Source organism: Falco punctatus (genome assembly GCF_963210335.1).
Source record: "Falco punctatus genome assembly, chromosome: 2".
Taxonomy (NCBI): Eukaryota; Metazoa; Chordata; class Aves; order Falconiformes; family Falconidae; genus Falco; species Falco punctatus.
Window position 1 is genome coordinate 1,197,784 of NC_137581.1, and position 16,694 is coordinate 1,214,477.

General features: G+C 38.2%; 1 protein-coding gene across 1 annotated transcript in view; it reads right to left on the reverse strand.

Annotated features, from left to right (window-relative positions):
- The window catches only part of FCHSD2 (FCH and double SH3 domains 2), a 163,749-nt gene that overhangs the window by 52,100 nt on the left and 94,955 nt on the right, over positions 1-16,694 (reverse strand). Inside the window, exons 7-8 of the mRNA XM_080374912.1 lie at positions 15,311-15,365; positions 14,729-14,857 (exon numbers count right to left, since the gene is read on the reverse strand). Coding sequence (XP_080231038.1) covers positions 14,729-14,857; positions 15,311-15,365 — 184 coding nt within the window. The remainder of the gene's footprint in view (positions 1-14,728; positions 14,858-15,310; positions 15,366-16,694) is intronic.

Consider the following 16,694-nt stretch of genomic DNA (forward strand, 5'->3'; position numbering starts at 1 on the left):
TTTTTTTTTCTGTACATGGGTTTAAAGTTACCTGTCACACTTCCAGCAAACAGGCTTTTCAAAAGATGCTCACAGAACAAGTTTAGTGATGGCAATATTGCAGTATTAAAAACTTTAATAAATTTATTCTATTACTAAGCATTTCAGATTCTTATCACACCAAACAGACATAACCTGCAGATTGATGTGGTCCTACAGATGTAGCATTGCACCAATTGTCTGATCTACAACACAAATGGTCTTTTCAGAATAATGAAGACATTTTCCAACTCAAAACATGTTTTTAATTTTATATTAATGTATGAATTAATTAAACAATATAAAAAGAACAGAGCGTACTTCATATAAGCGAACCCCATGTTCCTGAAAAAGCACTCTGCTGAGGGATTCCTAAATACTCTGCCAGTCATACTAAAATCTAAGGACCAAACTAAGTGAACCTATTTTCAGGAATTTTTGTAATCTAGACAAATGACCAACATGTTCTTAAAAGGAAAATGGCTCAGAGTCACAATACTGTGATTATGATAATAATTATAGAAACACAGAACAATGAAAAATATTATCTTGAACAATAAAGGAAAAAACATCATAGGGGTATGCCAAAGGTACAGCAGCTGCATTGCAGCACAGAAGATTAATACCTGTTTCCCAAATATCGCTCGGGAATTCCATGTGCCAATTATGCTTTATTACTTTTAGTAGTCCATTCTCATTTATTCCCAGGGGAACCATGCTAACAATTTATGCATGCACTCCTTATAAGCACCAGTGAGTGAGGAGAAAGATAATTTTAGTTTGAAGTCTGTAATTGAAAATATTGTGAAAGATTTCTCCCTTTTAAACAGATCCACCCCACCCCCAACACAAAGCCTGGCACAACCCCCCCCCATCACGGAGGGGCTGGAGCATGTCCAGAGCCGGGCAGGGGCTGGGGAAGGGGCTGGGGGAGCTGGGGGGGCTCAGCCCGGAGAACAGGGGGCTCAGGGGGGCCCTTCTGGCTCCCTACAGCTGCCTGGCAGGAGGCTGCAGCGAGGGGGGTCGGTCTCTGCTCCCAAGGAACCAGCGGCAGGACAGGAGGGAACGGCCTCCAGCCGCACCAGGGGAGGCTCAGGGTGGGCACGGGGAGAAATGTCTTCCCCGACAGGGTGGCCAAGCGCTGGCACAGGCTGCCCGGGGACGGGGTGCAGGCACCGTCCATGGGGGGGTCAGAAGACGGCCCTTAGGGCCATGGTTCAGTGGTGGGCTTGGCAGTGGTAGGTTAATGGTTGGACTCAATGATCTCAAAGGTCTTTTCCAACCGAAATGATTCTGTGTATTCCTAAACCAGTATTGATGGGTTTGCTGGTTGTATCATTTTATCCAGAAGCTGACAGTATTTTATAAGCTTCTATTATTTGATACCAGACAGTGCTGGGTAAGAAAAACCAACAGAAAAGTGAACAAAATGGGATCCAGTGGTGTTAAACTATCTTTTAATTAAATCACTTCTTAAGCATGGCCTGATTGGAAACACCTAAATATATTTTACTTTCCTAGTATCATTTGATGAACATAACTGTATTAAAGTAAGCTTCTTTTCAAACTTATTTCAACAGACCTGCACACTATGATTAATGCTCAAAACTTTTATAAAACTACTTAATTTCACAGTAATACTGCTGAGAGGTCCTAACAACACTGTGTGGTCAGAGTAGAGCAAGCAGTGTTTACATCACACAAGAAGAGATGTCCCAAGGATCTGGTAAGCCTGGGACTTCTTTGACTCAAGGCTATCTTTAATATCTAGCCTTTGCAATTAAATAAATCGAGACTTTCATCAAAGTTAATTCAATGAACACTGTTTCTGATATCCCCTTTTAAATTTGAAATGGGGCTTTTAGACCCAACTAGATAGCAGGGTCTGTACTGAAAATGAATGTTGATACATGTATTTTAAATAGAGATATTCGTACCTGAAATCACATATGCATACCATAAAAATACACCGTAGTAATCCGGCTGAATGAATGCCCACTGAGACAGTGAAGCATGCAGAAGTGGGTCAGCTATTAAAACTTGTTAAATCATTTGGGTATATACACAGTCACAAATATTTTTGAAGATTTTACTTAGAAAAAAGATGCTTCTCACTCAAGATTTGCCATCTTCTTTTTATCCACCTTTTCCTTAGGACTCCGTACCTTTTTCAATTTCTCTTTTATTAAAGTGAATTCTCATCTACTAAATTAAGTCATTATCTCTAAGGTTTAACAGAACACAATGAACAATTTAATTAATAGGAGCAGTTTAAAAAATGTATTTCTAATATTCTTTAGCTTGAACTAAAAGCCCAATTTCTACGTATCTCCACACACCCACACCCGGTTTTATACTTCAGTCAAAAGTAGCTTCTCCCAATAAATTTAGGCACTCAAAAATTGGGATATTGTCAGGATTCTTTCAAGTATTTTCCCAGTATCTTTAGATCATTTTGAGCTCGCATAACTCTTGAGCTGCACTGAACAGGTTCATCCTGTTAACAATGGGCAACACTGGGTATACCAGAGAGACATCATTTCTTTTAATTAGCATTCACATTCTATAAGCAGTTACCTCAGTGCTTTAATAATTTGTAAAACATTATAAAATAATACCCTTGTTCAGCTGGACTACACTATTCCTGCATTACAGATCTAATGAATATACTGGTGGGGAATATTTGCTTCCCTTCCACGATGAGGGGGTTTATCCTAGCTATAAAACCTTTTTAGCAGAGATGACAACTTGAACAGATGGGATTTATGGAGGGTTTTTTCTGTATGAAAACCAGCAGGTAGATGGACAAATCATATTGCAGGATGCCCCCTCCTCCTCTTCCTCCGTTGACCGAGCTTCTTGGCCAGCTTTCCAATCAATTATCTCCCTAGCAATTTGTAAATACTGAATAGGAATTTCTTGCCTCCTAATGCCCTTCTGTGGCCTAATTCCAGCGGTGCCTGGATCAGCTCTGTTCTTTTCCTTTCAGAGCAGCTCACAGGGAAGGAACAGTTCTCTCTTCTGATACCATTCATGGCTGATGGAGCCCTGAGCTATTTACTGACCTCTCAAAAGGAGCCGAAACCCCATGTTGTGCGCTGCTTTTTGAATGCGCGCTGCACGCCACGGCACCCGTAAAGGCTCACAAGCACGAGCCCAGAATTCAGCTGCAGGAAAAGGATCTTAAGGCAAGAAAGTTTTTGAAAGACCGTGCCAAAACGACAGCTCAAACAGCCATTGTCCACGCAGGCTCTGAGAACTGGCGAGCAGCTCCTCACCTCCATCCATCCATCCCAGCGAACACCACTATATCAAACGGACTTATATTGCAACAGAGAAGCAAAGCTTTTGAAGCTGGAAGGACAAAAAGTTTGACAGCTGAACCCTACATAAACGTTCTCAACTCTGAAAAATCTCTTACGAGGTTTGCCTCGCTCCAGGGTGACACTGAGATGCAAAAAAATATAATAGATTAGAAGCCGTTTTCCCAATAACGTCTATTGGGATTTAATTATGCTTCAAATTCAGTGTGACGTTTTCCAGCTTACATTTATTGGGCTTGTGCTGTTTTGGGTCTTATCTCCTTCTTTTAATTCTTCTACCTCCTTCATAAGTCACTCAGAAATGTTTTTTCCTGCCGTTTATGCTATATCAGTCCTCAGTCTGCATCAAAAGATGGTCATTATAACATGTTTTGCCGCCTTCTAAACCACTTTCCACATTCTTTGAAGACCACAAAATCTATAGCAAGGCTTCAAACACTTGTAATTTTTTCCTACCATTTGTAGAAGCTTTGCTAGAGGATTAAAACCAGCTCATCTTTGCTACTAGCTCTACTGCATCCACATGACCACTTTCGATTTGCAACCTATACTGGCTAAGTTTCATCAAAAAAGAAATACCTAGCAAGACAGCAAGACATTTCTGACAAAGCAGCGGTTGTTCATGGAATCCTTTGGATTTTGCTTTGAATCATCCAACGTTATCGTATTTTCCATACCAGCTCCATTATCACTTCTGTCCTACAATAACCACTCTGGGGGCACAGGACAGCTCGTTTCTCATACGGAGAAGTCCTACAGACTGCCACTCAACTTACATATATATACATATAATCCACAGTTTCTGTAATGTTTACAGTTTAATACCTCATTTAACAGGACAAACAAATGGCACATGCATTCTATTTTAAAAGCAGTACATGTGCTTTTCACCTAGTTTCAATGTAAATATGTGTAAATTCCAGGTAACTTAGTGAAACATTGGGTGGTTACAAGTAATAGCAGATAAAAATGCTGAGGGGGAAAAAAACACCTCTTCCCTTGTATCTTCAAGTGAATCTGGAGTTGCTAAAAAACAAACCCCCCAACCAAACAAAAACTCATGAATGATCTGTTTGGGATGTCTGTCTCCATGACTTCTAAAATAGGAATGTCACATGTTTCTAGTTAAATCTTTTCAATGTAGCCCCACCTGCCTCCCAAGCGGAGCACACCAGGTGCTTCCTGAGTTTGGTTCTTTCTCCGCGCTAGCTGCACGGCTACTTGAAGGCATGCACGCTGCTTTCTGGCACAGCCGAGTATTTCGGGAACCGTTCTCATTGTGTTACAGCGTGGCTTTGAAACAAGATGGCAAAGTTTCATTTCCTGTTCAAAATGAATAGTTTTATGACATTTGACAGAAAAAATCTTGAAGCCCCATTCAAATCCTAAACGGTTTCTACATAACATCTTTAAAAGCAAAAAAGTCTGTAAGTTTTCTGTTAACTCCTTAACTCCTTCAACTAGATTTCCCAACAAGACCAGCTGGATTCCTGTTAAGTACCTCCTTCCTGATCTTAACCCTTACAGTGCTTTCTTTGTGCCGTCTTCCTAGCACTGATTTGGAAATTTTTTTGGCTTTCAAGTAATTATCCTTGTTCTACTGCACTGCATTCAGCTTGCATCACTGATAATTTCTCTTTATCCCTCCCCAAGGCACTCCCACCCACTGCAACAATGCTACCGACCTCTTGTTAACTGTCTCATATAAATATATCCATGACTTCTTCCACATAACCTCCCATAAAGGAAATACCTTTCATGAGCATCTGTAAAATCACACTGTATTTCTCCACCGTCAACCCTTTTCTAAAGTTATTTCTGTCAAAATGCCAAAGGAAAACTCACTGACAAGTCAGAAGGATTATCAAGAAATAGTTTTATTATCCCATGCAAAATGATTATTGTTTGAAGATAATTAAGTTGCCCTGACATATACTAGGCTTTGCTATGCTTTGTCTTTACACGTTACACTCCTCACCCACGGAGGAATAAATACCCAGCCCCCCTGGAAATAAACAGCCTTTTATGGACCAAACGCTTAAACAAGGAATTAACTTGTGGCTAAAACAAAGGTGAGGCAGAGCTGACTGTCATCAGGCAAATGTGACTATCACTCAGTTTTTCATCTGTATGACAGAAATAGTTGGGATTCCGATCCACTATTTTGTCTCCAGTTAGCTTGGAAAGGCTGCGTGATGAGTAATGTGACCTTTCACGGTATGAGCAGTGCATTTGAAACTGAAAATACTAGATGCTACTATAGCTAGTGGTGGTAGTACCACTTATTGTTCAGGCTCTCTAAACTTCCCTTGCTTGTGATTTTGACAAAATTACCACCACCAGAAGTGGTTGTCTTTCCAGTGGGAGGCCTCTTTTCACTTCCCTGTACATGTTTACTCACAGTCAGCTGGAATATAAATGCTCAAAAAATAAGAGCTGAAGTTCTCCGCAGCGGCACTTAGGTATCAACTGGGAAGTGTGATACATGAGCGTTTAAGGAAAAGCCTAAACAAGAGAGCACAATTTTGTATTAATTATTTAGCAATTTACGTGGATCCTTAATCGCACTACAAACAGGGCCTTATTAAAGCAATTAATTTCCCCATGGCTTTACGTGCACGTAGGCACACAGACTGATGTCCCTGGAAGGGAAAACAGCACGGTATCAGCTATTGTGAAGTCTACAATGAGCATCTTCTGGAACACTTGTATCATGTGTTGGGCAATTGCCCCCCTTCACTCATCCTCCATTCATAGGAATGAATATGAGAAAGCAACGTACACTCATCAACCGTCTGTAAAAGAAAGTTACTGTGCCCATCTGATACTGTAGATAACGCAATCTATGGCTGGCTTAATTGTAATTACAAAATATTTGTGGCTTACAGCTGACAAGAACGGGAAGTAAAACAATAGTTCTTTCACTTACATAAGTTCCCTCTACATTTTAAAGGGAGTATTACAGGATCTTAAAAGAATAGCTAGTACTGAATTAATAGAAGAGATTTATAGAAGAAAATGGAAACCTCTAGTGACTTCAATATTATTTTATCTTAATGCTATTTTTTCATTTAGGACAGAATCTCCATTTTAGAAAAGTAATTCCCTGGGTGCTTCCAAATCATTCTAAAAAGCATAAAACAATAACATGTATGTAGAATGATTTCTTACAGTGATAATATTGGTTCTGCTTGTTCTCCAGTCTACAGAAATACGCGCTCATGTAAATGTTAACCTTTTATTTATACAGGACACACAGTGTCCAACCACTGCCAGGGTAACATTCCTGAGACAATTTAAGACCTTCAGCTAACATGTCAGCTTACTTTTCAAGTCAAATAAAGCCACCAGAGGAAAGAACCATTTGCCATACACATCCTGTTAATTTCTGGGCATAAATCAAATTCCTAACTGAAAACCCCCAAGTCCTCAATATTGGGTCAGTTTTATGCACACTGCCAGCTTCAGCTGAATCTCATTTGTGCAAGTCATGTTTGGAGTCTGCATTTACATTTGTTTCAAATGATCATTAAAAGTGCTCAGTAAACTGAAACACACATGTCAACTCAGTTTCACAAAACCTCCCAACAATGCTATTAAAGAAAAAACAGGGTTCATCAAAACATGAATATTCTAGCGCTGTTGACTCATGCAGTTACTCCAGTTAATGGTAGAAAAAAGCCCAGAAAGCAGAAGTTAGGGGTTCCCAAGCAGAATCTTCTTAACAGAAAATGTGATTTCATGGAATCATAGAATAATTTAGGTTGAAAGGGTGATAGCGGTGCAACCTCTGTTCAGAGCAGGGCCAAATAGATGAGGCTGCTCAAGGCTGTGTCAAGTTCTCAATGCCACTAAGGTATGAGGCTTCTCCCCTCCCTGAGCCCCTGCTTCTGTGTGATCGCCTTGAAAGCAAAAATTTTCCCTTACATTTAATCCTAATTTCCTGGGTTTCAATTTGTGTGCCTCCCACTGTGCCATCACCTCGAAAAGAAAAGCCTGAGGCAGTGGCTCAGTCTTCTCCACATGTGCCCACGACGCAGCTGTAGATCACTCAGACTGTTAATATGTCCCTTTCTGTTCTTAGGCTGAGCAAACTCGAGTTTTTTCTCAGAATCTCCTTCTTCATTGTGTGTTCCCGGTACTATACTCACTCTTGGTGTTCCCTTGTAACGGCCCAACTCACCTTAATACCCATGACTGCCAGCTCATTCCTCAGGAGCCAGACAGATCCCTTCCTCTACAAGACAGTGCTAAGAAACAGGCGTGGATGTGAAAACGGTACACATCACTTGTAATTTTAAAAACTGATCTCTCAAATTAACAAAGCAATGCTGCAACATGTCCCGGTATTATCACCCCTGCGTAAGTGAAGATCTGTTCCGGGGAAATTACCTAACATGAAGTTTCTATTTAAATCTGCCATTTCCCCACAAGAACCCTGATCAAGAGTAAGAGCCAAATTATACAGCTGCATTTCCTCATGTCAAGCAAACTGGAAAGTACAGAAAACACATAAAAGATGACTAATACAACAATATCAAAACCCCTACTGAAACCACAAAGACAAAAAAATAAGAAAGCACACTAGCTTTTGACACTATTCCTCCAATGCAGTCCTCAACACTAAAGACCACACTAGGTATGATGCATTTTTTTTTAAAAAGCAGTTTTATTTAGAAATATCTGCTGTTACTGTTTTCCACCTTATCAGTAATTTTTCATTGTTTATAAAAAAAAGCGTCAGTATCTGTGTATGTTCCCCAACGTTTGGATCAGTAGTGACTGCCAACTGTTTGGTGAGATTTCTTTTTTGTGGGGTGTCATGGTTTGTTTTTTGGTTTTGTTTTTGTTTTGTTTTTAATTATACCCAATTATAATTTAATTTTAATTATACCATTCAGGACTGCTATAGCTACAAAGGTGACTGTATGTTTGGCATCAGCCATGAAGCTCCACTGATGACCCAGCTCTACAAAATACTTTTGAAATCTTAAGTCAGATTTTCTTTAAAGATATCAACTTTGAAGTACAAGCATTAAAAGGGAAATCCTTGAAAGCAACAGATTTTGAAACTGTACCACAGAAACAAAATAAAGTAGTTTATGAAAATATTTTACTTTGTCTCAAAGACATTGGTTTATGTGAAGATCAGATGAGATGGTCTTGAGCCCCATGACTCACATGCACACGTGCACCCATGTGCCACTGACAATAATGGAATAAACTGCTGAGATGACGCTTGTGTCATCTATAAAAACATAAACTTTGAAATAAATTGAAATTTTACTTCTCTCTTCCTACTAAAAATAATCTAAGAACAATTTCAAATGGTCATGACACCTCCCCTTTTTTTTTTTTTTTAGATCAGCATTTCCTCATTATAAATTGCTTTACAAAGTCATATTGTAAGGTGGTTCATGCGAGGAACTTACAGAGCAGAGCAGTACACAATGAAAAGCAATGACAATAAAGTTTCTAAAAAGACAGGTATCAAAACAGCCCTGAATTTGCTTCACCCATCATCTTACACTTCCTTCTGACCTCAGTTTAAACCTCTGCAGAAGCCCGAGCACCAGGCAGACAATGTACGCTCCGAAGCGTTTGCCGGCTGTACCTTAGCAATCAGGTGATGGTAACTGCTCCTAAGCAGCTTGTCAGGAAACTGGCAAAGAATAAAACATTCACGATGCTTTAGTGTAGGCTTTTGTTTTATTTTCACTACAGAGACTGAAATGCAGAGCTTGGGTCTTTGGCATAACTTTGTTATGTCCAGATGTAAATTCTGGACATAAAGGACAGATGCAGAAAAAGGCAAATAGGATTAAAGTCTTTTCTAAAGGGAAATCTAAAGCTGTTTTGCTTCTTATTTAGTGTAGTATTTGGTAAACCAGGATGGCACTGTAGAAACCAGTTCTTGATTCTTTCAAAAATGCTGGAAGCATTTTGTATTTTCTTTCATAGCATCCCTGTTTTGTTTGTAATGGCTTTCACAGTTATCAACATAACAGAGTGAATAATTTCTTCTCCTCTGCATAAAAATATTGCAAAATAAAGTAACATATTCTAAACTACTGAAAATTATCAGAAGCTGTATGTCACCAGGAATCCTGCCAATGGAAATGTCAATTTGTTGGTTATTACAGAAAACTAAATAAGGCCACGATGTATATTGGCGATTCATTTGCCAGAGGACAGCACAACAGCAGCATTTCTGAGTCACATAGAAGGAACAAAATCAACGCTGGCTTCTTCTGAACACGGAGTAACTCAAGGTGTCTCTCAGCCACAACACATGCTTTTCTGACATTAGTTTCACAAATACAAGCATAAATGAATGCTGCTACTGCAAAAATATCACCACTCCTCCTTTCTCTTAACGATACTATGAACTTTTGTTGGATTTTATTGCTAATAAACAACTGTCTAGGCTGTGGGCAAGCCAAGGTATGCGTTAACATCACTCGTCAGTGTTCAGTTCAAGTTGCACAGGATGCAACAACCAACCTTTCACGTGCACATCCTATAATAATCACTGGTTTGCCCTCTTCACTAAGTAGGAGTCAAGGGACGTGTGTAGCAAAAGAGTTCTTGACAGCTGGGTACTAGAAAACTGAAGGCATAATTATAAAATTACAACCTGGTTAAATGTGCACAGAAGAGCTTTCTTTAAGTCAAGTCACACAAATTGCCACCTCTGGATCAAATGTCACTAAGTAAGACCTAGGTTTTAGCAAATTGAAATAAAAGGGAATTTAATACAAGAAGAAAACAGCTAACAAAAGACAGCCAAATCAGCTTATTTATTTCAATCTACTATTTATCAGTTAAAGTTTTTATCATCTTTGGGTAACCTAAATAGAAAAATGTGGAAAGCTTCGACTCTTAGTGAAGTCCATACTGATGTACTCCAAAGAAGCAGTACCAAACAGCCATCATTTTATACCTAAATGCCACTTAAAACAACCATGCTAGACAAAGGATATATAAGATCTGTCTTTAAAAATGGAACAAAATTACTTTTTTTCCACTTTCCACATGATTTCTAATGGCTCTATTGTAAAACTGATACTTAAGATGAGGAGCAGGGAGATTTTGAAGGCAGGGAAGGTGGGGTGGTCTATTTTTCAAATCTGAAGGTATTAAACAAGTCACATTCTGAAGTATTATTTAAGTAAAGGATTTATCTACAGGTTACATTCAGTAACTGAAAATAATTCAAAACGTACCTATCTGCCACATACAAAAATAGTTTCCCTGATAAAAAGGTGAGATAACGGACCTGATTTCAAACAAACTAATTCAGTTGGTACTAGAGTCACATCTCACTATACAGACGGTGCGTGTGACAGGAGTCTCACCTGGTCTACAGAGTGGAGATAAACGATTTGCAGAGCTCATCCTGAAAGAGCAGACACCAAATAACTAAGTCCTATGATGTCTGAGATGACAGTGATTCTGCTCAACAACCCCTACTTGCTCCTTACAGGAGTCAGTCTTCCAGTCTGCCATCGAACAGGGCAGCTGGTATGAGAAGTGAATTTTTCAGGAATGCTTAGGTCTGTCTGAGCACTTCAGTCAAGAAAGAACCAACAAAAGAAGCCGAGTATCTGCAGGAAGGCAGTAACTCCAAAAGTGCTGCAAGGCAGATAAAATCTGAGCAGTTTAAGGAGAGACCTGATGTGATTTAGAAACCCGGACAGCCCTGCAGAGTTCAAACAGAAGGTGTTACCAGCTCAACAGCAGCTAAATGGAGAAATACAGAGAGCAGGGTGGCCACACTACAGGAGTATTTAAGGAATTACTAATATATACTAATACAAGGCACATTTTTAGAATGTCAATCTCAACACATAAATCAACATTATTATATATATTATTATTATTATATGTAGTTTAGCCACTACAGCTGTATTACAACACGTAACGTATATTGGGTCACACTGCCACTCAACCTACTAAAACAAGAACTGCGCTGCCCAGAAGGTGTTTTGACACCCTTTGGGAATACCTCCCTTCCCGGTGTTGTTACCTACAGGAAGAATTAGAATGTTTAATAGATGAAGTTTCCATTTCTCTATCCTTCACTTTTGTTTTCCAGTTCCAGTATCTCTTTCATAAACAGCAATGGCTATGCAGAGATCTTTATTCTGTAGGCAACAATTTTCTCCCCAACTGACTGCTTTTCTCTTTTAAATGTTATTTTCATGTGCCATTTTTTTGCCTGGTCACCCAAAATTGTCAAGATCTTACTACACCTCTTGGTCATAAAGCTTTACATTTGCTTATAATTCATATATAACGCTTATATTCTTCATCTTCAAATCATCACCTCTCTCTTCAGCTCCTTCTCCATTTTATGTTAAATTGTGATGCTAAATAAAATAATAATTTTCTCAGTACTTTAAACAGCATGGTCTCCACACACATTTCAGAATGAGGAGATAGGCAAGAGAGAAACCAGAACCTTGCCAGCAAATCTCCTTCCCTTATAAACCCCAAGCATTAACTTTAATTCTACATCTTCTGTATCTCTTCATCAGCTATTAACCTATGAGAAAACCCTCACCGCCCTACCTGTAACAACTTCCTTCTTTTACGTAAGCAGAGACTGAGGGGGAAGTTTGTTGAGAGCTCCCGGCAAAAACGAGACATCAAATCAGATGAATCACCCTTATCCCCAGGCTGACTGACTCCTTCAAGATCTCTTTTTCAAGGATGCTTTCCCTCTTCAAAATAACTCACGTTGATTGTTCCCACTGTATCGTACCTACCCGCATGTGAACTGCCTCCACTCATCACTGCACTGGTTTTATCACCCTGCCTGGTAGGGAATTGGATTTCTTCATCTAGAATTCACAGGGCCCCTCCTGGATCCCTTTGCAAAGGCTGGGACACACTTGTTGCATTCTGTTGGCACTGGGGCAGGTTTTAGTACCAGATTACACACTGCTGTTTGTATTTACGCAGTTTCACATTTGAATTTACCTTAGAGCTCTTGGAGGAACGCAGTTGGAGCCTGGTGACACACTGCACTTGATTTTCCTGAGGATTTAAACCCCTCCTCTAAAACAGTAGCCATTTCAATTGGAGACCTTGTCTTTGACTTACTCTCTCCCTTACTCCAAAGAACGAGCCTGTTGCAAAGACATGTGGGTGTACTCCCACGTATTTCTGCTCATGAGTAACAGTGCAAAACCACCACATTTACAGTTCTTCATAAAGAACACAGTTGTTTACCTGATGAGGAGACTCAACTACTATAAATATCCGAGAGATGCAGAAGAACCCTGAATGTTGTCCCTTCCCTCCAAAGTAACTTGGCTCTGTGAAAGTACTTTCAACATAGGTTTTCAGTAAAGCTTATTTTAAAAATAATTTTAAAGTAAAATTATTATATAGACTAGGTTGCACAGAAATCCTTCTATATTAAAAAAAAAAGCTCACTATGAAGAAAGATTCATACTAAGTTCTACAAAAGAAGGGACTGGATAAGACGGAGCCCAGTAACCGAGTAAACAAACCACCATAGATCAGCAGCGACTTTAGCAACTGGATCCCATGCATGTAGAACACCTATGGACAACAGCACACATGCAGAAGAATGGCACCAGCATGACTTGGTTTTCCATTATTGTATTTTTCAGCCTTTCAAAAATTATTCAGTGGTTTTCACCTTGATGTTCTATTGCAACTTATAAAAACCTCCACGTTCCTCGGGTATCTGTGGGTTCCTGACATCACAGCACAGAAAGCCCACACCATCCAAAAGACATAAATGTTTATGGAAACTCAAAGAGATGAAGATCCTGTCTAGTTCACTATGTGCTTAGTTCGTAATACACACAAAACGCAACCAGACGTACAAAGGAAACGAGAATTCCTTTGCAGGAATTATGTTGCAGTGCCCTGAGATGAGAACAGCCATAACCCACCAGAGCCAGTCATAATCTTACCTGGGCTATCTGCTCTTTTTTTTTTATTATTTCAAATGTCCTTTTTGTTTGTTTTGTTGTGAACATAATAAATTCACTTCTGACACTACTTCAGAGTGAAAGCATTAACTTATGGCAGCCAACTATGCATGTAAGCATGGAATTATCTTATGTAAGCATCAATTAATAATTTTATCTCCGGTATTATAAGGAAATATTTTATAATAATTTCCATGTACTAAACATTTAGTCAGCATGTTTTACTAACAGAAAAGCACAAACACACACACACACAGAGCAAAGACAGGGTTGCTGCCTCAAGGACTACCAGACCTGCACTGCCTCTGAGATACCCAGAACTGATTTAGCCTTCCAGGAAGTCAGACACTAGACACAGCAATAAATTTATGAGAACAGCTCTGATTTACTCTAAGAGGCATGCATATATTGCCAGAGGAGTAGTTAACTTAGTCAAGATATAATGGAATTACATATACGAAGCCCTTGGAGGCCTCGCTTGATGCTCTCATTTTCTATTTTGGTTACCTTCTTTTCATATCAGTATTTTTTTCCTCCCGGTATGCCAAAGCATGCTGATAATACAGTGATTTGTTATAATACAGTGATAGTTCTTCAATAAAGCAATTTTAAATGCAAATTACAGACTTCGAAGTCGCTTTGATTGCATCATCTGGAAACAGTTTGTAGGTAGCAAATTTAAATAAAACTTTGAAAACATCAATATATAAAATTCAACTACATAAAGTGTGAATTAGCTTTAAATAGCTGATTTTACAAACTTTACAATTTATCTGTAACTAATTCTAAGATACAGAAATAGCATACGTTTAAGTAAATCTAAGATGGTATTTAAAAAAACCAACCTGTGAGCAATCATATTTAAACTTTTTTAAGTATGTAATTTCCTGTGAGTTCAAGTATCAACTCTCAGCTTGATTTGGCAAGCTGCCATGTGTGAGAACAGCAATGCTGATTTGCTATTCTCTAAAATTCATCATTTGAAATGAAGGTATTTAATGACTATATATTCATTAATCATACCATAAAGAGATGTTCTGATCAGATAACTGGATACAAAAAAAGGATTATGTGATACGCTACTGAAGAACTAAAAATTCTCCAGCTTGCTTAAGGTCAACCATAATAGGAAAATACAGGTCCTAGTTTTACAAGCTTGATTCCTTTATTCAAGTGAGTTTTTCAGAAAAAAAGTGAACTAAATAATAAAGGTGACTGCTTAGCTTTGGAGCTTGATAACTGGACCAAGATTCCTGCAAACTATTGCAGGATCTATCTACTGCACTCTCATATATTGCAGCATATTGGAAACCTCAACATTGCTGTCGCAAAGCAGCCTGAAATCTTGTACTTCACCCATTCTGCTTTCTACATTTTCACACTTCCCAACTCCCATACATAATTCATCTTCCTTACCTTCATAATGTTTACTAAGTCTGTTTGATAATAGCGATCTTGGTGTGCATTAGCAGCTGCTAAAGTGAGAAGATAGTCATTCCTTGCATGGATAGCCTTGGAATTACACTCGGATCGTCGTGCTTTTAACTACAAGAAATGAAAGTTTGGAGATAGGTACTCATGAGAAATTAAACAACAAAACCATGTCTTAATAGTAAATTAGCATGCATATGTATGTATTAATAGTCAAAACTTTAAGGGATTAATAGCTTAAGAGTAAAGCTTAAGGTAAATAAATAAATAAATAAAAATAAATAGCTTAAGGTAAAGAGATTTCTAATGTATTTTTCTCTCATGCAGTGGTAATTTCTCATGTGGTCTTCAAAGAACAGTTATAACTCCCATTAGAAAAAAATTCCTTGCAAACTTGGTCATATGTGATTCTGCACTCTGACTGCTCAAAGAGTGTTCTTCGCACTTGTTTGTATCACTTGTTCTGACAATATAATTTTGTAATGTCAGTCATCTCTGAATTCCAGACAACTCTGGTCATATGCCACATGAAATTAGCAGCAAAATGTAAGTTCTTCTTACACTCACCTTTACACTTGCCTTCTGCAAGCTTATTCTTGACTGAAAAAGACTAAGTTTGGACCTAAAACAGAAATTAACAGAATACATTACTGTCTTATACCATTTCTACAAAAGTACAGGATAAACAGGCCACTGCACTTCACTTCTGCAAGATTTTAATTGAAATAATTTTTTTATGCGTTCATTTTTATTTGTATAACATTAAGTAAAGTTTAACGATTAAGGAAAATATTACTAAATATGCTGAGCTACATCAATGGTATCTTCATTGCATGTTCTGAAATCTTTTACACAGCCTACCCTGATTTTGGAACAAAATTTAAATACATCATGAAAGGGAAACTGGGTGGCGGCTGCAACTTGGGTTATTTTAGCGTTTGATGGATTTTGAGTTAGCCCTCTAGACACAAAGTGCTAAAAATCTGAACTGCTGGTCATCTGAAGGAATATTAATTCAAAATCATTAGTAATTATATTCTAGGAAGCTGCAGGAGTACCCAAGTACACACATGTATTTTTAAAAGCAGAACTATTCTGATTTTCACAACTGGATTAATGAAAGAGAAATTTGAGAAGGACTTTATTAGCTATTTGAAAGACAGTGGCGTAAAAAGTAAATAAGAAAAAAAAAATCAAGTAAATAGCTATTTTAATCTGAACAATACTGCAGTATGAATCTATCCCCAAATTCCCAACCTCAAGTTTTTGCTTACTTTGTTGGTTTGTTTCTTGGGGCTTTTTTACCTATAATACCTGATGAAAGTAATCTTATTAAAAGATTGTATTTTCATCGAGCCCTCATAAAGTGAAAGACAGAAAAAACCTCTAATGAAACTGTAATTTCTTTTCATTCCCTGAGAACAATTCTGAGTGATTTCTAAAAATAAATCTAAAAAAATAAATAATTTTGCAAACAAGGGTGAGGCAAACTCCCATAAGTCAGGCCAAACTCCAAACTGAAAACATGTGAGTTGCTTTCCTGAAAGGAAGGAAATCAACCTCTTTAGGATGTCAAGGAGCATAAAACCCTAAAGTTTCAAAAAATTATCTTGAAAAATGGAAAACAGCATCACATCCCCTCTCCCCCTTGAAATGGACTGATACCAAATATGACAGCTGTGGAGAGAAAATGAGGCAAGCAGCCTTTAATACCAAAAAGAGTGCCAGCTCACACACTGTCCTTAGAAAATGTCAAATTAAAGCAGTTAGTTTAACTTCCTTCCTAAAGAACCCAGCCTAAAAAAAAGTTACACTTTACTATCAGGGTAGCACCGTGCTTGAAATGGTTACAAAAATGTATATAAGCAAAAATGGAAAAAAAAAAAAAAAAAGGCATAAGTTCATTGAAAGCAATTATCTCCCTTCTAAAATAATATCAAGTGTAAAACTA